General features: G+C 42.6%; 1 protein-coding gene across 1 annotated transcript in view; it reads left to right on the forward strand.

Annotated features, from left to right (window-relative positions):
* MCF2 (MCF.2 cell line derived transforming sequence) overlaps positions 1 to 27895 on the forward strand; it is a 181614-nt gene that overhangs the window by 16446 nt on the left and 137273 nt on the right. Inside the window, exon 2 of the mRNA XM_077285261.1 lies at positions 26621 to 26689. Coding sequence (XP_077141376.1) covers positions 26621 to 26689 — 69 coding nt within the window. The remainder of the gene's footprint in view (positions 1 to 26620; positions 26690 to 27895) is intronic.

The following is a 27895-nucleotide window of genomic DNA, read 5'->3' on the forward strand; positions in this document are numbered from 1 at the left end:
AAAACGAATGTTCATCCTTTATCATCAAAATTTTAGGTCCCACTTCTTGTACTAATTAATTTCTTATAGCCGATTTGTCACCAGATTTCACAATAAAAACTGCATGCAGTGCAAAATAGATCTCTTGGACCTGGAGAGGCTGGCATGCTTACTTTGAAAATCCATTTCAGAATGACTGTATAATGATTCATGAAAATTTTACTTACAGCAATTAGTCTGATAAAAAATATATATATATATATATATATATATATATATATATATATATATATATGATGAGCAGATTGATTCCGGTCCAGTGTCCTGGTCAGTGGCACTTGGCAGCTATGATAGATGACGTCGCGTCAGACCTTTGTGAATCAAAAGCCACACTGGGTACTCCTCTAGAAATCGGTGGGCCTCTCAACTAACTGCCAGGAGCCACTGACCTGGACACTGGACTCTTGCAAATAGATCCACTCCTCACTAACTACCGTATATGTATATAAGTATAAATATGCCGTATATAACGGGTCTCTGCCAACCGCTATCTCATGCGTATGGCACCTGTATTACTTATACTGTATATATGTATATGTATGCCCATTAGTAACTAGTCTGTCGCGTGCGCTCATGCATTATATCAGCTCCCGGTGTTTATACCATCTAATTGTTAGTCACATTTCTCCTCATACAGAGTAAGCGTGACTAATGGGCTTCTTACTGCGTCCGAGAAAGGTCAGGTTCAGCAGTCGGTGACACAGCTCTCTACCACAACAGGGCTTAAGGATGTTTTTCAGTGATGAGCGAATATTCTCGTTACTCGAGATTTCTCGAGCACGCTCGGGGGTCCTCCGAGTATTTTTTAGTGCTCGGAGATTTCGTTTTTCTTGCCGCAGCTGGATGATTTACATCTGTTAGCCAGCATAAGTACATGTGGGGGTTGCCTGGTTGCTAGGGAATCCCCACATGTACTTATTCTGGCTAACAAATGTAAATCATTCAGCTACTAAAAAATACTCGGAGGACCCCCGGGCATGCTCGAGAAATCTCGAGCAACGAGTATATTCGCTCATCACTAGTGTTGAGCATTCCGATACCGCAAGTATCGGGTATCGGCCGATACTTGCGGTATCGGAATTCCGATACCGGGATTCCGATACTTTTGTGGTATCGGGTATCGGTATCGAAACAACATTAATGTAAAAATGTGTAAAAGAGAGAATTAAAATAAAAAATATTGCTATACTCACCTTTCCGACGCAGCCTGGACCTTACCGAGGGAAGCGGCAGCGTTCTTTGTTTAAAATTCGCGCTTTTCTTTCCTTACGTGAAGTCCCGGCGTTGTGATTGGTTGCGTCGCAGTCACATGGGCGACGCAACCAATCACAGCAAGCCGTGACGTAATTTCAGGTCCTTAAGGATTTTAAAATTACGTCCCGGCTTTGTGATTGGTTGCGTCGCAGTCACATGGGCGACGCAACCAATCACAAGCCGTGACGTCACGGGAGGCTGGACACGCGCGCATTTTAAAATGCGCGCTTGTCCAGCCTCCCGTGACGTCCCGGCTTGTGATTGGTTGCGTCGCGATCAACCAATCACAAGCCGGGAGGCTGGACACGCGCGCATTTTAAAAAGCCAAAATGCAAACATGCATTTACGTAAAAAAAAAAAAGAAAGTCCTCAAACATGGACAACCCTTTTTTACTTCCGGACTGCCCATGGATTATAAGCGTTCTGTTTGGTCTGCGTTCTACTCTGCAGTGAAGTGACGCTCTACTAAATGCTGTTACTGCAGCTGTAAGCAATTGTGCCTCTATGGGAGAGGGAAGCTGGCTACAGACATTTTAAAATGCGCGCGTGTCCAGCCTCCCGGCTTGTGATTGGTTGACCGCGAAGCAACCAATCACAAGCCGGGACGTCACGGGAGGCTGGACAAGCGCGCATTTTAAAATGCGCGCGTGTCCAGCCTCCCGGCTTGTGATTGGTTGACCGCGAAGCAACCAATCACAAGCCGGGACGTCACGGGAGGCTGGACAAGCGCGCATTTTAAAATGCGCGCATGTCCAGCCTCCCGTGACGTCACGGCTTGTGATTGGTTGTGTCGCCCATGTGACTGCGACGCAACCAATCACAAAGCCGGGACGTAATTTTAAAATCCTTAAGGACCTGAAATTACGTCACGGCTTGCTGTGATTGGTTGCGTCGCCCATGTGACTGCGACGCAACCAATCACAACGCCGGGACGTAATTTTAAAATCCTTGAGGACCTGAAATTACGTCACGGCTTGCTGTGATTGGTTGCGTCGCCCATGTGACTGCGACGCAACCAATCACAAAGCCGGGACTTCACGTAAGGAAAGAAAAGCGCGAATTTTAAACAAAGAACGCTGCCGCTTCCCTCGGTAAGGTGCAGGCTGCGTCGGAGAGGTGAGTATAGCAATATTTTTTATTTTAATTCTTTATTTTACACATTAATATGATTCCCAGGGCCTGAAGGAGAGTTTCCTCTCCTTCAGACCCTGGGAACCATCAGGAATACCATCCGATACATGAGTCCCATTGACTTGTATTGGTATCGGGTATCGGTATCGGATTGGATCCGATACTTTGCCGGTATCGGCCGATACCGATACTTTCAAGTATCGGACGGTATCGCTCAACACTACTCATCACTAATGTTTTTACATTTTTCATAATAAATCTAACCTTGATAAACAATTTGCTCATATACATCTTAATCACCAGATTCTGCTGGTTTTTCAGTCAGTGCCATTGACACGAGGGTATAAAATCAAGCCCTGCACCATGGAGAGGTCCCTGTGTAAGAACAATATATGGACGCTTTGCAGTCCAGTAGCTCATTATAATGCACAATTCCTCCTGCCTCGGAGATGGATGTGGACCCCTTTACCTCCTGGGTCCTTGTGGGGTTGCACTGCTCGCACCATTGGGATGTCCGCCCCTGCATCTGCCTTTACAAACTTGTAAGAGAATGACTCACCCTGTAATTGGACTCCCCAGGGTAATAAATTAGTTACTGACATTTCCTTTCTTCTAAATATTTCACCATCACTGGTGAATCTGGTGAATGGAATTATTGAACAGTGGAAGTGTTTAGCAACTCACTCACATAGCAGCAGACCACGTAAAGTTACAGAGTGAGGCAGCCAAGTGCCTGACTCAATAATTGCAAGTTCCAATTTTCTTCTGACATTTACCTCAGCATAAAAACTGTGCCAGGAGATTCATGGCATTGGATTACAGTGGGGATAAAAAGTATTTTGTCAGCCACCAATTGTGCAAGTTCTCCCACTTAAAAGATGAGAGAGGCCTGTAATTTACATAATAGGTAGACCACAACTATGAGAGTCAAAATGAGAAAACAAATCCAGAATATCACCTTGTCTGATTTAGCAAAATTTATTATGCAAATTATGGTGGAAAATAAGTATTTGGTCACTAACAAAAGTTCATCTAAATATTTTGTTATATATCCTTTATTGGCAATGACAGTGGTCAAACGTTTTCTGTGTCTTCACAAGGTTGGCACATATTGTTGGTGGTATGTTGGTCCACTCCTCCATGCAGATCTCCTCTAGAGCAGTGATGTTTTGGGCCTGTCACTGGGCAACCCTGCTTTCAACTCCCTCCAAAGGTTTTCTATGGGGTTGAGATCTGGAGACAAGCTTGGCTACTCAAGGACCTTCATATGCTTCTTATGAAGCCACTCCTTTGTTGCCCTGGCGCTGTGCTTGGGATCATTATCATGCTGAAAGACCCATTCATGTTTCATCTTCAATGCCCTTGCTGATGGAAGGAGGTTTGCACTCAAAATCTCTCGATGCATGGTGTTAGGGTTGGTGGAACGCACCGAGTAAATATATATTGAATAGTAGGTGCGTTCGCAACCTGGGGTCCACCGTGCAGGAGAGAAACCTGCTGCTAGTAGATGGTGGTACTATATGGCGGTATAAACAAACTCTGTTACTTCACAGAGACGCTTGAGAAAAGAGAACACTGTGCCCTGTTAACCTCACAGGGGAACAGCTAGCAAATAGAGTCAACAGTGGTCATGCAGTCAGTAAAGCTTACACACAACTCCTCACCGGAGGTGCCGGTATTCTAGGGGCTTATTTCAGCCGGGCCCTGAATCCACTCACACAAAACTCCTCACCGGAGGTGCCGGTATTCTAGGGGCTTATTTCAGCCGGACCCTGAATCCACATGCATAAGACCACACTGGAGCAGAGCACATAACTTTAGTTGATACTAGCGCATGGCCGTGCAGCCATGCAAACCTTTGATAGCTGCAGCAACTTCAGGACCTTCCTAGAGGACCAATGGGAGTTGCTACAGTACCTGAGCAACTTCAGGACCTTCCAAGGTGACCAATGGTAGCTGCTGCAGTACCTGAGCATGTGACCCCTGACCTCCAATGAGAGGCCTTACCCTGGGCATGCTCAGAAGGGGAAAAGCAGGACTTAGTCCCAGAGATGTCTGCTCACCGCTGACCAGTACTGGCTACAATGGCTGAGCCTGGAAAAGCAGCAGTACCCATCCACACAGTATCAGGCTGAGTCAGACGCTGGGACCGATGTCTCTGCTGAGCAGGCTCCACTGCGGCTGGAGAAGAATGGGAGACCGCAGCGGAGATGGCCTGAGATTCACCCTGTGCAGAGGTGGGAACTTGACCCCTAATACATGACCCCACTCATTCTTTCATGTACACAGATCAGTCGTCCTGGTCACTTTGCAGACAAACAGCTCCAAAGCATGATGTTGCCACTCCCATGCTTCACAGTAGGTATGGTGTTCTTTGGATGCAATTCAGCATTCTGTGTCCTCCAAACACAATGAATTTTGTTTCTACCAAACAGTTCTACTTTGGTTTCATCAGACCATATGACATTCTCCCAATACTCTTCTGGATAATCCAAATGCTCTCTAGCAAACTTCAGACAGGCCAGGACATGTACTGATTTAAGCAGGGGGACACGTCTGTCACTGCAGGATCTGAGTCCCTGGCGGCATAGTGTGTTACTGAAGGTAGCCTTTGTTATGGTGGTCCCAGCTCTATGCAGGTCATTCAATAGGTCTTTCTGTGTGGTTCTGGGATTTTTTTCTCACCGTTCTTGTGATCATTTTAACCCCACAGGGTGAGATCTTACATGGAGCCCCAGATCAAGGGAGATTATCAGTGGTCTTGTATGTCTTCCATTTTCTTATTATTGCTCCCACAGTTGATTTCATCACACCAAGCTGCTTGTGTGGCACCCCAGGAGTCCAGTTGCCACAGTGGCATTGCCTACCTCACAGGGGGCGATGTCATGCCTGGAAGCAAGGAGAGGTCCCATTACCAGGTAATACCAGCATCTAAGACCTTCCTGACTCCAGACCAGAAGGGGGAGCTCTAAAACCGATTTCAGGGGAGCTTCCCTATAAGTTCTGGCCTGGAGGTGGAGTTAGTTAGTGAGTCTAGTCTGTGAGAGGAGAGAAGTCGAGGAGAACCTGGGGAGTGGAGCTGTGACCAAGCTCACCCCAGAACAGAGCACTGACAAAGAGGACACCAGAGTGAATCTGGAGGGCAGGGAACTGCAAGCCACACCGAATACTCAGAGGCACCACAGCAGGCTAAGAGCCCGGGGCTGCTAGTGAAAAGGCAGTGCCCGTGAACAGCTCCCGCTGTCTGCCATACAGGTTAGAAGCAACACGCAGGAGGAACTTGAGCAGAGCTTAAAGCAGCAAGGACCTAAGAGAATATAGCAGAAGGAAGGCCTCCAAACCGACCTGGCTAGGTGGAACCTAAGTTGCTTCCAGGCTGCCCGGACCCCATCGTCACCAGTTACCTGTGCCCCATACTGCACCTGCAACTAACAAGTAAAGATAAAGGAAACTGCAATCTTTGTGTCCTCCAGTCATTTCCTGCACCCTCAGTCTTGCGCTCCATTGTCTATGATCCCTTACCAACTGTACCGGTAGCCCTGGGGCCCTGCTCCACCTGTGGGGAGCAGAACCATCCCACCAGTGGTTCCCTTAACCCCTTTCTGACCTCGGACCGGGATAGTACGTCCGAGATCAGATACCCCGCTTTGATGCAGGGCTCCGGCGGTGAGCCCGCATCAAAGCCGGGACATGTCAGCTGTTTTGAACAGCTGGCATATGCCCGCAATAGCGGCGGGTGAAATCGCGATTCACCCGCCGCTATTAACTAGTTAAATGCCGCTGTCAAACGCAGACAGCGGTATTTAACCGGCGCTTCCGGTAAAAAAAAAGTGAAAAAAAAGTGAAAAAAATAGAAAAAATATAAAAGTTTAAATCACCCCCCCTTTTGCCCCATTCAAAATAAATCAATAAAAAAAAATCAAACCTACACATATTTGGTATCGACGAGTTCAGAATCACCCGATCTATCAATAAAAAAAGCATTAACCTGATCGCTAAACAGCATAGCGAGAAAAAAATTCGAAACGCCAAAATTAGGTAATTTTGGTCTCCGCGACATTGCATTAAAATGCAATAACGGGCGATCAAAAGAGCGTATCTGCACCAAAATGGTATTATTAAAAATGCCAGCTCGGCACGCAAAAAATAAGCCCTCACCCGACCCCAGATCACGAAAAATGGAGACGCTACGGGTATCGGAAAATGGCACAATTTTTTTTTTTTTTTTTAGCAAAGTTTGGAATTTTATTTCACCCCTTAGATAAAAAATAACCTAGTCATGTTAGGTGTCTATGAACTCGCAATGACCTGGAGAATCATAATGGCAGGTCAGTTTTAGCATTTATTGAACCTAGCAAAAAAGCCAAACAAAAAACAAGTGTGGGATTGCACTTTTTTTGCAATTTCACCGCACTTGGAAATTTTTTCCCGTTTTCTAGTACATAACATGGTAAAACCAATGATGTCGTTCAAAAGTACAACTTGTTTCGCAAAGAATAAGCCCTCACATGGCCATATTGATGGAAAAATAAAAAAGTTATGGTTCTGGGAAGGAGGGGAGCGAAAAAGAAAAACACGGAAAAACGGAAAATCCCAAGGTCATGAAGGGGTTAAGCAGCGTCGGCCATCCACTGCCGAACACAACAGATGGCGTCACTCACGAACTAACTCCCTATAGACTTTATTTCCCCTTCATTTCAGAAGAAAGTTACAGGTCTGTGAGAGCCAAAAATCTTGCATGTGTTTAGGTGACCAATTACTTATTTTCCATCATAATTTGTTTTCTCATTTTGACTCTCATAGTTGTGGTCTACCTATGATGTCAATTACAGGCCTCTCTCATCTTTTTATGTGGGAGAACTTGCACAATTGGTGGCTGACTGAATACTTTTTTTCCCCACTGTATATGATGAAGCAGTTGCATGTAAGCTCTACATTACCAAGCATTACCAGACATCACAGAACGTCACATATAGTAAAAAGAAAGCCAGCTCACCTAGTACTTAAAGTCCAGTTTGCACGGAACCAGATGGATCCACACCAGATAATGTGCTCAAGGAAAAAAAAAGGGTTGTTGTTCCAGCATTTGGTAAAATTAGTTCCTTCTTTATTTTAAATCCATTAAAACATGTAAAAATTACAATAGTTGCATAGACAAGGCGGGGGAGCAAGATGCGTTTCGAACGCACTTGAGTTCTTTATCATCGCTGTGATAAAGACGCAAGAGAGCGTTCGAAACGCGTCTTGCTCCCCCGCCTTGACTATGCAACCATTGTAAATTTTTACAAGTTTTAATGGATTTAAAATAAAGAAAGAACTAATTTTACAAGATGCCGGAACAACAACCCTTTTTTTGTCCTTGATCACAGAACATCAGCCTTATACCGGACTCCTAGGAATGAGTCACCTTGTACATATAATTAGGCATTTGCTTCATATAATTGGTTGTCTGTCCTCAAACTAATAATTTTTGTGTGCATGAATCAGTCAGCTTCACTATATCATAAGGCTTTCCGTTTATCAGTGCTTATGTGGACTCTTTCACAATATGTTTTCTAATTCAGAGTACAAAGTTTTCATGAAAATATTCATATTCTGAGCCACAAAGTTCACTGACCAGGAACCAAAAATAAAAGTTCCTGACCCTGCCCCAGTATTCAAAGGGTCTTATGACTTGTTCTTCATACAGTAGAGCTGAATAAAGATCCCTGAAACATTCCTTTTCATGTTTTTTTTGCCTTTAAAATGACGCTGTCACTTTAAATAATGCTACTTCCCTGCATATATAGGGTTAATCTGTAGGTATATAGCATTTAATTCATATCTGGTTGCCTTTCTGAAGCAGCAGATACAGGGAGAAAATAAATTTCTATCTTCCCTGTAGCCACTCACTGCCAGTCATCAGGGTGTGCATGGAGTGGTTTACAGTCACCGCTCACTATACAATGATTGTGCTGTAATCTCTCCCTGCACAGTGATTGACAGCCGGCTCGGCACACACATGCTGCGCACACACGCCGCAGAGAGCTGTCAATCAGAGTGCTGGGGAGTGATTACACCATGCGCACTGTATAGTAAGCGGTAACGGTACCCGTTCTCTGCACTGCGCTGATGACTGGGTGCGAGTGGCTGCAGGGAGGCTATAGCTTCATTTCTTCATTTTCTCCCTGTAGCTGCTGCTCAAATTTTGCAGAGATTTGCACATCTTACAGAGTTCAATTTAAGGATGCACAGATGAAAATTAAGGTTAGTGGGCTACCATAACAAAAATAAGAATTGGGCCCCCTTGAACTTTTAACCACATGAGATTATGCTTGTTTGCCCCTAACTATTTGTGTTTGTTTTCCTCACTGTTGTTTGCTAACACTGCAAATCCTGCATAGGTTCCCCACAGTCAATAAAATAAAGGATATGGGTGACCTGGTCTTGACCCATAGCTCTACTGGGATCTCATACCAGTTCCATGGTCACCCGCAGAGGAATATTTACTCTTTGCCAGATACAATTTGTGAAGACTTTACTTGATTTTTTGCAGTAGGGATAACTTTCCCACTGAGGTGGGCTACAGTCTTTAACACTGTATGTAACTTGCATAGTCAGCCAGCACCTTCTTGAGGTATAGCTCAGAAGTCTGCCAAGATTTGTTCCACAGGGATCTACTATCCCCGCTTCTTCATCCAGCTCATTCAGGGCACAGTCTGGTTCTATGATTATGCAAAACAAGGGTAGGTCAAATTTGGGATCCCAGAAAATGCCACACTAAAATTACTACAAACTGATCAATGGTCCCACCCAACTGGCTAACATAGTGCCCAGGCAATTTCATGCCCATCAACAACCTTTCCTAGTTCATGGTTTCACTGCTGTGCCACGCTACTCACTTGCATGGGTATCCCTCTCTAAGACACTTGAGTAAGTAATTTGGGCAGGCATCAGACTGACGTGCCCAACTTCTACGCACTATGGGTTTAATAATGTGCAACTCTAACTTGGCATCTGAAATCAAGGAATTATTACTGTCATAATGTTGGTTTAAAAAAATAAGTGAAAGCAGTCACAGGGGAGCGCAGAGGAATCAACCCAGGGAAGGGGAGATGTCGAGCACCACCGCAGCTCCAGCTGAATACCTCCAAGGGAGGATAAGAGCGTATGTCAAACAGAAATCAGTCCCAGGAGCGCTGAAGGAAACTCAGACAACATATGTAGTTTACGACAACGTGTTTCGACGGTAAACACCATCTTCTTCAGGTGGGAAACTCCCACCTGAAGAAGACGGTGTTTACCGTCGAAATGCGTTGTGGTAAACTACATATGTTGTCTGAGTTTCCTTCAGCGCTCCTGGGACTGATTTCTGTTTGACATAATGTTGGTTTAAGCATCCAGACACCTCCGCAATGGACAAAACAAGGCCCAAAGCAAAATATAGAAAGAAGAGTATAGGTATAAAGATAAATGTGATGTTTTCTATTGACCGCCCTGGGTATGTGTCAATCTACCACCTTACACTCCATGGGATCCTGAAGGCAAAACTAAAGTTCTCCTAAATGACGGGGCAAATTCTCAGATGAAAAAAATAAGTCACCGGCCAAACATTAGATATAAGTATTGTTCCCAGAACGTCAGGACAATGGGACTCACTCATCAATATTTTATTTATTTTGTCTTTTGTCCTCTTGTAAAACTCATTAAAGTTAATGTCTGTAATAATTTAAGATGAGATATGAACTGATGACTGGATAGACAGGTACGGGGAGGACAAATATTCTACTTGGGGATTTTGACGCTCTTTTGAAAAGGTTGTGGAAACATCTGTCAGCCATAGTAGGACAAAAGACAACACCTGGTTCTTTGTCAGCATAAAATGATTAAATACAGAGACCTCCCCATATATGCCAGCAGCGTAATGGCTCTGGAAAGTATTTCCACTGGAACATCAACACTTGTCATAGCATTTTTGATGGCCATTAAAAGAAAGCAATACCCCGATCTCATATAATCCTTCATGTGGGTCTCACTGTACAGTATAGGAGCTGGTTCCCTTATATAAGCATTTTTAGAATGCTTTGGTCCCAGGAGCTAATTTAGGATATATAATTTATAGGCAGACACCTCTGTATTTTCCGGTCAGCAATTGTTGTGTCTCAGGTATTTTTAGATGTTAGCTATGGATATTTTCTATTAAAACGAGCAGAATGAACAAAATATTATTCTGTAATTCTTACCTATATATCAGATACTACAGTGCATATTATCTCTGGATTTACTGATGTAAGTGCAGTGTAGAATGATTTACTGAAGAATGAGCTGTAGAATATCTTAATGCTTGAAATGAGTGGATCTTTTGAGATTGACATTTGACGATTTTGCCAAATTTTCCCCCCAAAATTGATTTGTAATTAACACTTTTGCTTGAATCTCAGTACTGGAAATCTTGTAATTGCTCGGAAAATACATGTGAAAAAGGACCATTCTGATTATAAGAGTTTACGCTTTACAGAAGAGAGAGACTTTGACTCTGCCATACAGACTGTCCTCTGCTGGTAACCGCTGATCTGTGATGGCCAGGTATTGACCACCACTGTACAAGCTATGATTGTCTTCTAGATGTCATATTAGGGTATTATGGACAAGTCAGCACAGCTAGGCAAAATTACATTACCCCCCTTTTTATCGGATCAGGCATACGGGAAATGGTGTCGGGCAAGTTTTTCTTTGTGAACTGGAAATCAAATTTCCAACTGTTCAAATCCTACGAGGATTGGTCTGCTCATCACTTTTTGGTGCTATATAAGTGAGCATAATGAATAATTAATTACTAATTTCACATAGGTGTCTATGCTGATCTAAGCTTGGTTTAGTAAAACTGGAGGAGTTTTGGGTATTTTGCTGTATTACTGGATCTAAAATCCAGCCATAGTAAAGCAATGACTTACTGGTCTAACAATACTACTGTCGTCCTGCTAGTGGTTGATTACTGCAGGAACTGTCATCGGGGTTTAGACTGGTATTCTGATGTAGTGTTTCTCCAAAATCAGCAGTATTTGTTGATGACTTTATTTCAAGAGAACCTGACAAATGAAACAGGACCCCAGCAGCATATACCAGCCACTGTCTGTTTCATTTTTACCAGGTATGTTTTACTTTGGAGCACTGCAGCAGGTGATTAGTCCAAGAGGCTGATCACCGGTGGCTTCACCCTGCCTTATTTACCTTGAGTGAAAGGAATCTGGAAATATACACATGTAATGAGAGACCTGTCACTCAAAGAGAGCTAAGCAAAGAGAAGTGACAGGACCAACAATTTGGACTATTCACCTGAGCCAAATAGTCCACTTTCAAATCTATGCTCTCTTTGAATTGCTGCACCATTTCAGGGTAAAACATACATGGCTGATAAGAAGAAAGGTGGGCTATATTACTCTTTGGTGTCAACCACTATGTATAAATTCCATGAAATAAACCTCAACAACATTTGAGCATCGTGGTGGTGTTTTGTAACAAGACAAAACAATTAATAGAAATCCAGGTGTGGAGACACGGGGGGTCAGTAGGTGCTCTCGTCCGCTGGCCCGAGACCGCATAGACCATGGATCATCCCATTGGATGCCCGCTCTCCTTTTACGGTGGGCATAATACTGCTCAGACAACACAGTGTGAGGGTAAAATAGAGTAGCAATACTTTATTGAACCACAAAATAAACAATAACTTATAGAAAAGTACTAGAAAATTACCCAAGAGGGTGCAAAGTACAGTCTCACCCTTTCGCTGACTCGCCAGGATTAGAGCCTGTGCCTTAGGGGCTTCAAGGGCGGACTACCAACACCAGTGGCACCTCTCATTTGGCAGGCACTCATAGAGAGGAGGTAACGACAAGCTTAGGAAGCTTACAGAGAGCAGTGAGGCATGTGGCCAGGTAACCTGATTGTCCTAACCTGGATTCTTCAAGACGTCTCTGAGGGTTCAGTGATGGTCAATAGAGCATATCTGTGTTCTTCCACCTGGGGGCTGTGGTCCCCTAAGCTGACATCGTGTAGAATGTTCCTGGCTGTGGTTTTGTAAAGTCTCTCTGATGCCCTTGCTACAGAGGCATATCCCTCTTACATAGTTCACAACTGTTGTGTCATGGTTCGCTGGTTAGATGGTTTAAGTGTTAATGTGGATGGCCTCTCTTTGGGATCTTGAGAGGGTTTTTATAGCCTCTTTGTGGGGTCATTCTCAGTTGTTTATACTCTAAGCTGAGTGTGTCTGACCCTTCTCTGCCTGTGCTTCGTGCCTATCCTTGTATGTCTGCTTGGTTTTTGATCTGGTCTCGTCCCTGTTTAAGTCTTCCGTCTGCTGATTCCGTACCTCGCTGCCCTTTTTGTGTAAGACCTTTGGCTACTTCTTGATATTCCTTTGGTTGTCCCTGCGGTACTTCGCCGCGCTCTTTGTGTATGACCTTCGGCTACGTCCTGACCTCCCTCCGTTTATTCCTGCTGTACCACACCACCCTCTCAGTGTATGATATTATTGCTTTGCTGACCTGACTACTGTTTTCTCCTCTTCACTTTTTCTTTCTTGTGCTGCTGTAGGCTCCCAGTGGGGCTTTGCAGTAGTTCTGTCCCCTTCTCTGAAGTGCGGTCACGTGACCGCAGGTCTTGTTGGTGCAAAGTACTCCAGAGCACCTCCACTCTCCTCAGGTCCCGGCTCCTGGCTGCTGATAGACCTACGATAGACTTCGGACCCTCGACCCGTTGTACCTGTGGGTAAGAGTCCTCTGCATTTCCCTTTCTGCATCCTCTGTAGCTGGAGTAGTGGTTACCAAAGGTCTTCACTTGACATATTGTCCTTCAAGCCATCATCCAGAGGTCAAGGTTAACTTGCATTGTTAGAGTATTTATTCAATTTGCATAGTTCATCCTTCTCTGTTTTGCAGGTCAACAAGCCATAGTGAGCCACACAATGGTCAATCTACATATTTAGCAAATACCCATTGTTCAATGACCCTGCATCCCTCCTTTGCAAAGCAAGCAGACAGTAAGCTGTAGAAGCTGATATAAGAGGCAAACAGCAGCCAATCAAAAATATCAAGAATAAACTCTTAAGACTCATATGACAACAGTTTATGGTTCTTGACCAACTGAAAATGGACGTCTGGATAATTAAGATTAAATGCTGTGTTGTCACAACAGGTATAGAAAAGAAATCATGGCCATTGCCAAACAATGAAAACTTATTATTTTATTGAATTCAGTGGACAAACAGGGTAAAAACAAGGAAAATATGCAGCACTCCGCCTACGGATATTTTGCATCTTCAGGTCCTTTTTCAAGGCTAAACTGCTTGGCTGGAATGATAAAGCCAGACTCTGCTTCACATGAATCAGCAGTGGCTTCTGTTTAAGACTGAAATATGAAACATCAATATTAATATTACCCCCAAAGACTTTGATGTCTAACACTATGGAGCCTTATTCAGAATAGCAGAGGTGAGGATGAACCGTTACCTTACTAGGGCCTCATAGCTACAGATCTACATACCTGCAGCTGATAATTTCTGCAGCTTGTTACCAGACTATAATTTTTATCCCACACGGGGGACGGAAGGTTTACATTAAGTAATTAGTGATCATAGGATAATGACACAGACTCTAGAATAGGATTCTTTGCTTTACACAAGAACCTTGTACGACTTTAGTTTTCTGATTAGTTGAAGGCCCAAGCTTCATGTCATATTTTTGAGATTATTATTCTTTTATAGTTACAATATAGTTATGTCACATTCCATAAAAAATTAAATTAGTTCTAGTTACTTATTTTTTCAAAACTTCTTACATAAATTATCCTTGGTTTGGAAATGACCAGAATAGTAGTTTAATAATCTAAACTAGTGATGAGCGAATATACTCGTTACTCGAGATTTCTCGAGCACGCTCGGGGGTCCTCCGAGTATTTTTTAGTGCTCGGAAATTTAGTTTTTCTTGCCGCAGCTGAATGATGTACATCTGTTAGCCAGCATAAGTACATGTGGGGGTTGCCTGGTTGCTAGGGAATCCCCACATGTACTTATGCTGGCTAACAGATGTAAATCATTCAGCTGCGGCAAGAAAAACTAAATTTCCGAGCACTAAAAAATACTCAGAGGTCACCCCAGCATGCTCGAGAAATCTCGAGTAACGAGTATATTCGCTCATCACTAATCTTAACCCCTTCCAGACATAGTGATTTTCCATTTTTCCTCTCTTGGTTTTTTCCTCCTCTTCTTCCAACATCCATATCATTTTTACATTTTACCATCGACATAACCATTTGAGGGCTTGTTTTTGCAAGTCAAGGTGTACTTTTAAATGACACTAATCATTTTATCATGTGATGTACTGGAAAGTGGAAAAAAATTCCAAGTGCCGCAAAATTACACACATACACTAAACACGCATACACTAAACACGCAAAGTTTTTTTTATTTAAGTGGTAAAAAAAATTGGAAATTCGTAACAAAAAAAAAAAATTCTTATGTGTCACTATTTTCAGAGACTTTTAGCCTTTTTAATTTTTGGATGTGATGGTTGTAAATTATGAAGTTTCGTCATTTCTGCTAGGCTTTACAATGCTTTAAAAATGTGTGCCCAGAAAATCTCATCAAAGTGGTTGTCCTATGGACAAAGTACATTTTAAGTATTCGATTTTTGAATAATAATAATAATTTCCACAACTGGATGTTTTAAAATAAATTTTCATGTGCTGAGATAATCTTATAAATGCTCCTGCTGTCTACTTTTACTTGTTGTGTCCGGCCATCTAGATCAGCTCCAGTTAATGGTCGGCACGTACCCCAGCTCCTAGCCTGAGGAAGAAACATATTAATAATATTATTTCTACAGCCCAAACATATTCCACAGCACTTCAGATTTTAGAGGAGACATGTACAGACAATAAAAGACAATACAGAATACCAACTATGATATAAATCAACAGATACCAAGTGGAGTGAGGGCCCTGCTCGCAAGCTTACAATCTATGGATGCATAAGTCCCTCATGATAAGTGAGTACACAGACAAAACAACAGTGGCTAACAGTTGTTACTTTCTCAACTAACACATTTTCCTGCCTGTTTTATCACAGGAACAAGATTTTTTGCCTGATCTCCGGCCCTCTGAGCTCATTATAAATCTAGTCAGTGATGTTGGATCCTTTAAATGTTTCCTAAGTGACATCTGTATGCTGTCTGGGCATGCTCAATATGATCCGTCACATATGCCATCGAGCAATATATTCACTCCTTCACATATATGCAACTAGAAAAACAGACTGTAACAACAGAACACTGTCACATATAGTACAACATAACACAGGTTTTACATATGCCAGAACAGCCTGCAGTTGTGTACTCAAGGCATATTTACCCTTCTTCCATAACTGTAAAGACAAAGAGACAAATTCAAAGAAACTATAGATGCAAAATGGTAAAAAAAAATTACAACGTTTCATCTTATGGAAAAAAGGTAAATTCCTTTAATAAATCCTTTTCACCAGACATAAATAGTAGTTACTTTCCAAGTTGTGCTGGTTGACATTGAAAAAAAAGCAGATAAACTCTACCCCATTTTGAGACATCTAAGCTTTTGTTATGTAGTAATCGGAAACTACAAACTGCTTTATTTTGCTCCAAACATGAAGCGTATAATGGGTTTGGACTAGGACTGGACTGGTCATCTAGTAGTTTAATTGTCAAATTAGTCATTTTCCCATTGGACTGCCGCACTCTTCATCTTCCACAGCTGGCTCCACCCCCGAGGAGCACACTGTGCACATCTTGCACTACACTGCCTCCTATAGCCACTGTAGAGGGGATTTTTAGTGCAGTAAGAATAGTATTCATTAGCAAGTGGCCCCAAATCCCTCCTCCAGTGTTTGAGTAGCCCATTTAACAAAACGTATTGATTTTTGTTAGGGATTTATAATTTTTTATTAACACTGAGCATAATCTGACCACTGTACAAAAATTATACATACAAACAATATATTCAGAAGAACTTTGCAAGTTGTAGTTAAATATATGGTATTTGTGTGGTTGTCAATTTTGTGACAACATCAATAATAAATGATGTTTATGAAATATAAATTATACGGTAAATTTATCACCCACCATTAGTGTACATCGTAGGAAAGATATTATTAGACATCACGGGGATAATTTTATTACAAGGGCACAGTGTCAGCCACAGAGAGCGCAGTAAGGATCTTGTTCTAATGACAAATTTATAGACATTTTATTTGCTATACTAATGATGCCTGTCAGATGCAGAGACCCGGGAAGTCTGAACAATGACAGGTTCCAACTAAATTAACCACTTAATGACCGGACCTGAATGGACTTTAATACACAGCTGTTTTTTTTTTTCTTTTTCGCCTCTTTGCATTTGAGCATCCATATTTTTTATGGTTTTTTTTTCACTGATGTGACTGTAGGAAACCTTCTTTTATGCCAAGCAAATAGTATTTTTTATTCTGTTCGAAGGCACAAATGTTACATTTTTCACGCAGATTACATTTTCTGGCAAAGAAATTTATTTTACATTTGCTTTTTCCCACAATTTCAAATTCTCCAAAATCGTGACAAAATCATTGCAGTTCTACGGTCAATATGGCAAAAATGCAGTCACAACATGAACGCATCTTTTAACGGGGCTGTCTCTGATTTTACTGTAAACCCCTTTACCCCTCTTATTGACTTAAATTTGTCATGTAGGTGTATGGATCAGTGACAAGAACTGCACCCACACAATGCTAGACAGATACACAGTGTGTAACACAGCCAGGGGAAATAACTTAGGAAAATAAGTATTTGATGCATTGTTGATTTTACAAGTTTTCTGACCTACAAAGAATGGAGAGGTCTGTAATTTCTATCAACTGTGAGAGACAGAATCTTAAAAAAAATCCAGAAAATCACATTGCATCATTTTTACTTACATTATTTTGAATTTTATTCCATGAAAAAAGTATTTGTTACAATAGAAAATCAGAACTTAATATTTGGCACAGAAACCTTTGTTTGCAATTACAGAAGTCAGACATTTCCTGTAGTTCTTGACCAAGTTTGCACGCACTGCAGCAGGGATTTTGGCCCACTCCTCCATGCAGATCTTCTCCACATCTTTCAGATTTTAGGGCTGTCGCTGGGCAACATTGACTTTCAGCTCCCTCCTAAGATTTTCTGTTGAGTTCAGGTCTGAAGACTGGCTAGGCCACTCCAGGACCGTAAAATACTTCTTATGGAGCCACTCCTTAGTTGCCCTGGCTGTGTGTTTCAGGTCATTGTCATGATGAAGTACCCATCCACGGTCCACCTTCAATGCTCTTACTGAGGCAAGGAGGTTGTTGGCCAAAGTCTTGCGATACATGACCCCATCCATCCTCCCTTCAATATGGTGCAGTTGTCCTGTCCCCTTTGCAGAAATGCTCCCGCAAAGTATGATGTTTCCCCTACCATGCTTCAATGTTGGCATGGTGTTCTTGGGATTGTACTCATCCTTCTTCTTCCTCCTAACAAGGTGAGTGGAGTTGATACCAAAAAGTTCTATTTTGGTCTTATCTGACCACATGACCTTATCCCATGCCTCCTCTGGATCATTCAGATGGTCAACTTCAAATGTTCCTGGACTTGTGCTGGTGTGAGCAGGGGGACCTTGCGTGCCCTGCAGGATTTTAATCCATAATGACAAATGCACTAGCAGGATGCAGCAGGCCCCCACTGATAAGGGCAGGGGCAGCAAAAGTGCAAGCTACTGATAAAAACAGCCACCCACTCACCTGGCAAATTATGGAGGGGTTGGCTGCCTAGTAGCAAAATGCACACAAATAAGGTGATTTTCTGGATTTGTTTTCTCATTTTGACTCTCTTAGTTGTGGTCTACCTATGGCGTCAATTACAGACCTCTCTCATCTTTTTAAGTGGGAAAACTTGAACAATTGGTGGCTGACCCCCACTGTAGCCAGGTAATTTTTACCGCATTGTGAATTCTGTAAAAACAAAATCTAAAAAACATTAGTGAAATTATGTTTTTTTTTTACTTCATTTTACCACACTTGGAATTTTTTTACCATTTTTCAGTAGATTACGTGATAAATTGAAGACTACAAAAATGAGCACTGAACCGTATAGTGGATTTATAAAAAACAAAAAAACAAAACAAAAACCCCAGAATGCTCAGGAGAGCAAAGAGATGAAAATAAGAGCCTAACCTGGTCACTTTTGACCAGGAGGTGACAGGTCTTGTTTAACAGAGAACATTTTTTATGAGATCAAAATCGCCACAGTTGATAGTTTTTATAATAACTTTACAATTTTAACCATTATTAATGCTGAGACTAGTCCTTTTAAATTTCACTACAGCCAATATCTAGCCATATCATTTATTTTGGCTAAGACAACACTATCAAAAGCACGGAGAAAATTACAACAAAAAAAATCCTAAAAATTGCTGCATGAATGTGTCGTTGATCTCCTTTTTACAAAATTACGTTGTAAAATATTGGCTATTTTATATATCATTTTATACAGTCATTTTTACAGTCTAAAAGATGCCTTACATTGTTTGCCCCTTGCAAGAAAACAGTTCTCGGAACTACCTACGTGGTGTAGTAGATTGTGTGCACGTGGATGTTTCTTGTGATTTAGAGTGTTTTGCTCTTGGTATAGTTTTCCTTCCCATGTAAGGTTTTGTGGTTCCCACCATTAGCAAACACCAACTGCAGTGCACACCTGTCTGCTTCACATGACCGATAGTTCCAGCTTTGATTTGCAGTGTAAACATGTATCTAGGTGGGGATCCAAGGAATAATTATAATGTAGTCTGCAGTATGACTGCCTGTGTTATGGGTAAAATAATATTCTCATTGCTGAATTTAGATCTCTGGATATGTAATGTTCATTCTTTTCCTGGGGGGTCTTGACTCTTTCTCCTGTGGCATTTCTATTAGTTAAGTGGCTACAAGATGTGTTGTGTCCATTGTATTGACTGCAAAAAACCCTTTCTACAAAGTCATGACCTTTTCAATGTAACCACTCTTATGGTTTGGTCACTGCTTCCTCTAAAATCGGTACAGTCATCTCCTGCTGCTGTGATCCTTCCCACAATTTAATTAAAGGGAACCTGTCATGTAAAATATAAGATATGGGGTTAATCTGAATGTCAATAGCGTCCTGACACTGTGCAGCTGCTGCACTGAGAGCCCCACTGCCAGGAGGAAATGAACTGTATTCCTTCTGGCTGGCTTGTTCTTTCAGTCACGGGAGCAGCGCCGGCGCGGTTTCAGTCACCGCTCTGTGTAAAGTGAGCGATGGCTGTAATCATGGCCCCCGGCACTAACTGACAGCCCTCTCATCATCCATATTTTGCACTAGGGCTCATCAGACTTTAGTTATGCCACTGGTGGTCAGTCATCGCCTGACACACAATAAAGAATACTTATTTCCTAAAATACTCTTTATTACCTCTAAGCTTCCATTTGTCATCATGTTCCTATTCTCATCATGTTGGTCTCTGTCAAATGCGATCAAGTCACGTCCTCATTAATATCACCACTTATGTAGACAGGTCACTGCTTCCCACAAATTCATGACAACTACCCTCTGCTGCAGCGGGCCTTTTCATTATCCATTTGTGTCTATTTTTATTCACTTCTTGATTATTTGAGATACAGCCCTAAAGCTTCATTTAGATGTCCATTTTCAATATAATTGTTCCATCCATGTTTTTCAGTGATATATCACATGCTAGTATAGCCTATGGTGCTATTAAAAGAGCATACGTTTCTTGCGAGCTGTGTGTCTGAAAAAATATCATGGAGACTTGGAGTCACCGGTCAAAAATCACCCTATTCGTAAAAGCTATAACTTCAAAACAGTGGAATAGAAGGTTTTAAAAGTCGCAAAATTTTGGCCCAAATTGAAAGTACATCAACATTTTGTGACTTTTGGTGTTTTCATGTCATTTTCACCATCAAAATGGGTGGTGCTTAGTTTGTAAATTTACTATGAGAAAATCACTGATGAAACTGATGGTAAAAAAATGACAAAACACTTCTGAAAATTGTTCCTTTTTTGCCCACAAGATAAATCACTGATGTCTGAATGCGGCCTTACTCTACACTTTTTCTATCTTTGCTAAATTCTTGTTTCTGCAGGGAATAAGAAAATTGTTAGTATGTCGTGTTTCCTGGGAACTGAACCAAATAAGTCCCAGCTGATGGAACTTTGCATAGACCTAGAGCTTTGGCCAACAAAATGTCTAAAAATGTGCATTTGACAGTAATAACAGACTGGTCATAGGATGAATCACGCTTTACTTAGATGAATCAACAAATTAGTTTTCTGTGGAAAGAATTTCAATAATTCTCAGCGACAGAAGTCAGAATAATGGCTTTTAACACTTTTCTAACATCATATCCTTTCCGCAATGTAGCAAGATTTAACCCCTGACACGACACAAGCATGAACCCTTTATAAGATAATAGTGTGTGATCTTCACATCCCCTGACATTCCATGTATCACAACACATCAACCTATTTCTGTTGCTTTCCATTCGGTCTTGGGTACCAAACTAGTAAGAGATTTGCCAATTGTGTGTAAGGTAGCCAACAAAGTGTATTGGCAGGATCGCCTTTACGGGGGTTTCTCAGCTTAGGGTTATCCAGAAGGACTAACTAGGCACTACAGGCAACAGAGAAGTTTACTTCAGGTGAGACAGTTGGAGTTGGGTGGTTATTTTGAATTTCAAATTTGCCGTGTTTCACCAAATTTTCCCCAAACATTTGATTTCTGGAAAATAAATTTGCTATGAATCTCAATACTATAAAGCCTCTAATCGCCCAGAAAATTACAGAGTGTAACACTTAGAGGCTTCTGAAGACTGTACTGAATCTCTTTTGAGAAAACACAGCCTTATTAATGTCCAAGTGACCTCAACCTGTGTGGCTAGAGGGAGACGGATGGTGTTCGTGTGGCACGTATGGGTCTAATATTGGCCTATTACATCAAGAAAGTGCTGAAAAGAAATGTATTCTTGCAACATGCACGCTGTGTGCGGTAGACAGGTATGGTTAATTTTTGGGATTGAGTAGAATAATTTTTTGAAAAAAAATGATGACTTGCCCGATATACTGTTCCCCCAGATATAATTACTATTCAGCTGTTCAGTTTGCAGATCTTAGAAAATAACTTCTGCATTTAGTTGTTTTTTGCTAAATGTGTTATCTTGGTTTGCCGCCATCAGCTGGCCAGTAATTGTTTACCTCTATTTTGTTCCGATTAATTTGGTTCAAACTGGGCGTGGCTTCACATGGCAGTTAATGGGTCACTTATGCTAAGCAGCCATTTTATAGACCAACTGGCTGTGTAACAGGGACCAATTGTTCTGGGCTTGTGAAGTTATCAACCTCTGACCAGCAACAACCAACGTCAGCTGCTTCAAAGAAAGTTACAGTATTGTACCGACAAGTATCATTTCTGTATCCGGGTTTAAATAAACCAAGACTTGAATTGTGCCCATCGTGTAGTTCTACACTTGAGTCTACAGATGCTGAGTCTGCACTGGTTCTATCTGCTCCTCAACTTGGATACGGAGATAGGAAAAATCTCACAGCACCTTATCAGTCAGCTACACCAATTAGCTTTATCTGGAGACAGAACACCCATCTCTTAATGCAGGATGGACATTGTATGTTACATACAAGTCTTAGTTTCAGGATTTTTCTTCAGAAACAAAATTAGCACAGAAGAGTATTAATCTGCCCTCCTTGTTTACAGTGTTAAGGGACTGTTAGTGCAGAATAGATCATTCACCTCTGTGAAGGAAGCCCTGTTCCTCCCACGTCACCAATCCGTGACGTCACTACACAGGCACAGCTCTCCGGCACCCCCTTTGTCTCTCAGGTCAGTAAGGGAACTGCACCTAGAGCAATTGGCCACCGGGGAGACTGCCCTGTTACCCACACTGGGTATTCTAAGATTCGCAATCAGAGTAAAAGGATCAGCCCAAAATTAATTTATGATTTAATTGCCTTAAGGGCGCACTAGGTAATTACAAGAAATATACAATCACAATATATCAAGAGTTACAGTCAGAGCAAAATATAACAGTCATAATACAGGGCCTAAAGGTATACAGCTGGAGGTCAATTTACCAGGTTGAAGGTCGCTTGTGGAAGCCGGGGGGCTTAGCGTTCCGCAGGTCCATGACTTAGTTGCCGGGCAGCCCCCAGAAAGTGTGTGCTTGCTCCCCTCTGGCTGGCATATGCCCTGTTCCTTAGTTCCTTAGTTAGTCATCTTCCTCTGTTCAGACCCACTCTCCAAGTGTCCCAGCTCTTAAACCTTGCTGTGTCCCTCCGCCTGTAGCTGGGTGGGCTTAGCAATCTCCACCCCTCTGCCTCCCTGCAAGATTTATTCCAATATCTAATAAATGGGATAACTTCTCTCAGGATGATCGGATCAGCACACGGGCAGTACCAGCGCCTGTGGTTTGTTCTGCCGGTCGTACTGGGATCAAACCTGGACCCATTCGGTCCCTGTGGGAGGCTGATCCCTATATCTCGGGTTTCAGACCTCCCACGGACACGGGAGTCGCACTGTTAGATGCGCAATTTCTTTAGGGCGAGGGGGATATTTTTTATGAGCCGGTATCTCGGATGATGCGTCCATAATTCACGATTCCATGTTGGAGACGGTTCGACTGGACGGCCATAATAAATGTGTATCCTGTGGCCACTTGACATGCGTGCTATAATTAAGCCCCTCAGGCACCTCTATGTCTCCTGCTGGTGTGGCTTCCTCACTCAGGCTTTGAAATGCCTTCTAGCTGCTACACTGTGCTCAGCCCATTAACATACTGAAAGAAACTTTATTCATTAGAAAAGGTGGGGGCCAGGAGCACTCCTCTCTGCAGACCTGTGACCAGGAGACAAAATGGAGTCACGCCAATCTCTGTTAGTAAGCCCGTCCAAGATGGCGGCTGTTCCCTCATCACAACCTCACATTCTCACTGAGTTAATATAATGATACAGCACCTCACTGTCACACTGAGTGACTATCCAGATACAGCACCTCACTGTCACACTGAGTGACTATCCAGATACAGCACCTCACTGTCACACTGAGTGACTATCCAGATACAGCACCTCACTGTCACCTTGAGTGACTATCCAGATACAGCACCTCATTGTCACACTGAGTGACTATACAGATACAGCACCTCACTGCACATTGAGTGACTATACAGATACAGCACCTCACTGTCACACTGAGTGACTATACAGATACAGCACCTCACTGCACACTGAGTGACTATCCAGATACAGCACCTCACTGCACACTGAGTGACTATACAGAAACAGCACCTCACTGTCACACTGAGTGACTATCCAGATACAGCACCTCACTGTCACACTGAGTGACTATCCAGATACAGCACCTCACTGTCACACTGAGTGACTATACAGATACAGCACCTCACTGTCACACTGAGTGACTATACAGATACAGCACCTCACTGCACACTGAGTGACTATACAGATACAGCACCTCTGTCACACTGAGTAACTATATAGATACAGCACCTCACTGCACACTGAGTGACTATATAGATACAGCACCTCACTGCACACTGAGTGACTATACAGATGCAGCACCTCACTGCACACTGAGTGCCTATACAGATACAGCAACTCACTGCACACTGAGTGACTATACAGATACAGCACCTCACTGTCACACTGAGTGACTATCCAGATACAGCACCTCACTGCACACTGAGTGACTATACAGATACAGCACCTCACTGTCACACTGAGTGACTATCCAGATACAGCACCTCACTGCACACTGAGTGACTATCCAGATACAGCACCTCACTGCACACTGAGTGACTATACAGATACAGCACCTCACTGTCACTGAGTAACTATATAGATACAGCACCTCACTGCACACTGAGTGACTATACAGATACAGCACCTCACTGCACACTGAGTGACTATACAGATACAGCACCTCACTGTCACACTGAGTGACTATCCAGATACAGCACCTCACTGTCACAATGAGTGACTATACAGATATAGCACTTCTCTATATATCACTTGAATCTGTCTATTATTATTCACAGACTGAGACTACCACTTCCATTTTCAGTGTGATTCACATCTGCAGTAGTACATAGAAGTCAGATTTAGGCCTTTTTTCTCTCCATGTTGAATGAGCTGTATTGTCAGGACACCTATCACTTGACTTTAAATACCTAAAATGGCACTGCTTGAGCCGTTATATATTATAGAGTCTGTGATAGTTCCCCCTGATTGGCAGTGCTAGACCATGTGATTTGATAACTCGAGGACATTAAGAGAGAGCCAATCTGATCAACTCCCAGAGTTTTTGAATGTTACAACATTAAACTTCCCACAGTCCCAAGTATCCACATCATATGTCAGTCCTCTTCCTGCCTTTAATACAAATCCAACTCATATTATTCTACACTTACTGTGTGCAGTGATTTCCATCCGCTGGTAAAGGTGACTACTGCTATCTATCCTCCCTTTAGGTCGATTATTATTATTATACATTTTTATAGCGCCATTTATTCCATGGCACTTTACACATGAAAGGGGCAAATATAGGAAAGTACAATAAACATGAGCAAAACAAGGCAAACACAAGTACAGAAGGAGAGAGGACCCTGGACCTCACAGTCTACAGGGAATGGGTGAGGATACAGTAGGTGAGGGTAGAGCTGGTCATGTGGCGGTTCAGCAGACTAAGGATCATTGCAGGTTGTAGGCTTACCAGAAGAGGTGGGTCTTCAGGTTCTTTTTGAAGATTTCCATGGTAGGCGAGAGCCTGATGTGTTGGGGGTTCCAGAGTATGGGAGATGCACGGGAGAAGTCTTGTATGCGGTTGTGGGAAGAAGAGATACAAGGGGAGTAGAGGAGGAGATCTTGTGAGGTTCGGAGGTTGCTTGTGGGTAAGTACCGGGAGACTATGTCACAGATGTATGGAGGAGACAGTTTGTGGATGGCCTTGTTTGTCATAGGGTTTTGAACTGGAGTCTCTGGGCAATAGGAAGCCAGTGAAAAGCTTGGCAGAGAGGGGAGGCTGGGGAATAACGGGGAGACAGGTGGATTAGTCAGGCAGCAGAGTGTAGGATGGATTGGAGAGGTGCCAGAGTGCTAGAGGGGAGGCCAGAGAGTAGGAGGCTGCAGTAGTCGAGGCGGGAGATGATAAGGGCGTGCAAGGAATGCACGCATCCGGGAAATTTTTTTTGAGTTTGAGTCAGCAGGAGGAGGCAAGGGCTTGGATATGTAGCTTGAAAGAGAGGGCACAATCAAGGATCAACCCGAGGCACCGAGCGTGTGGGACTGGGGAAAGTGAGCAGCCATTGACATTGATGGATAGGTCTCGTCGAGGGGTAGAGTGAGATGGGAGAAAGATGATAAATTCTGTTTTGTCCACATTCAGTTTAGAAAGCGAGCAGAAACGTCAGGTCCAGAAAGGTAGATCTGCATGTCGTCGGATGATAGAGATGATACTGTAAACCGTGGGATTCTATGAGCTGTCCCAGGCTGAAGGTGTAGATGGAGAAGAGCAGGGGTCCTAGGACTGAGCCTTGGGGAACACCGACAGACAGGGGGTGAGGTGAGGACACGTGGTGTGTGAGAGGGAGACACTCAATGTTCGGTCTGTTAGATATGTAAATATGATATGTATATAAAATTCTGCCCATTGTTTCCCCATCTGTGATAGCACTTCTCCTCACTGTCTGGAATCATTATACCTTGGGTAATCCGCCTTACGCACTTTACTTTGGTTGTATGCACCATTGCCAGGAGGCTCCCTGTTTGCTGTCCCCTTTTCCCTATGGTGGGGTATAGCTTCCTTCTGTGTTCTATTTCTCTTTGTCACACAGTGAATCTTTACAGCTTTAGGGGCAGTTCTAATACTTTATTATTTGTTTATTATGCATTGCTTATATAGCACTATCATATTCCGCAGCGCTTTAGAGTCTCTTTAGTGTCTCACAATCTAAATTCCCTATCTTTATGTCTTTGGAGTGTGGGCGGACCAGAGAACCTGCTCTATATTTAAGAAAAGGAAATTAAAGTCATAGGGTTCACATACTTTGACCTTATCTGTTAAACATGTGTTTTTAACTTGTGTTTTACAGAGACGGCAGCTCCCATCTGTGCAAAGGACATCGTGGATCAGTTGATGAAAGAATTTGCCTTTCTCTCAGGTAAGCGGAGCGCTCCTCTCTGTCCCTCTGTGTGATCTTGTAATTAAATCCTCGGCATGAACTTGCGGACTGTTTGGCAAAGTGATACCCTGCGTATTATCCTGTAGTCTGTAATGCCACGCAGGCGTACTTAATAAAACATTATGGGGATTTGGAACATATAAGGTTTCTGTGGAGAGATAATGAAGTCACAGACCATTTGTGACCGCAGCTCTGATAAATATATTCCGTTATATAAGTGTAGAAATTCAGCAAGAGAACTGTGTGTCACTAGTCCCTGATCACACCGACGTCATGGCCTCTAGTTATACTAGATCTGCAAAGCAAAGGTTGGACACGTGGGACTACAAAGTGTTGTGATTTAGCATCCGGACCTGAGAATGTGGGTTAGCTCTTCATTCATTCATTCCTTGCAGCATGTAGTGTTGCCCTATTCTTCAGATAGATTGGTTTTCCAGCATTGAGACCCTCATCTGCCAGACATTTATGTACCAGATGGGGCAACCCCTTTAATGTGGTTCTGTGCAAGGACTCCTATAGACATCACTAGGAGAGAGAGTTTTGCTATTCTATCTCTGTGTGAGATAAACACGAGCGGCAGCAGCATGGAGGACATCATACAGTTGTACTGAGCAGTGTAGATGTGCATCCAGCACTGGTTGTGAGAGAAAATATTTGCTAGTGAAGCTTCATCAGGATTTGGTTCTCTGCTTGTGCAAGTACCTCTCCCTCCTCTTCTCCTCTCCATAAAGTATAATAAGATGCGTAACAAGACATTTCAGGAGGCAGGGTTGAGGGTAGGAAGTGGCTCATAACGCTATTAAAGGTTTGTTCCACTCTTCATAAATGTATAATGTTGGATAGTGCTTGTAAGTACAAGCAATTTTGTTCTTCAGATGTTAACATTTTTCCCTCTGTTTACAGGTCATTTCCTTGGAGATCGACCACCGCTGCTAGACAGCAGAACATGCACAGTGCTTGCAAATGCTTTTCTCTTGAGCTTGTAAGCGCTGTTTTGAAACTGGCTATGATCTCTGGAGAGCGCTGTTACCCCCTAATCTTGGCCAGATTCAGGGTAGCGCTTACAAGCTAGACAGTAGAAGTGGTCGGTTTCCTAGGCAATGAGCTGTAAACAAAAGAAAAGTGTTGTTATGTCAAGAAAGGCTTCAAATTTTAATAAGCAGTAAAATGCAAAAGTGCTTGTTT

The sequence above is a fragment of the Ranitomeya variabilis genome, chromosome 2 (assembly GCF_051348905.1).
Source record: "Ranitomeya variabilis isolate aRanVar5 chromosome 2, aRanVar5.hap1, whole genome shotgun sequence".
In the NCBI taxonomy this organism is placed as follows: Eukaryota; Metazoa; Chordata; class Amphibia; order Anura; family Dendrobatidae; genus Ranitomeya; species Ranitomeya variabilis.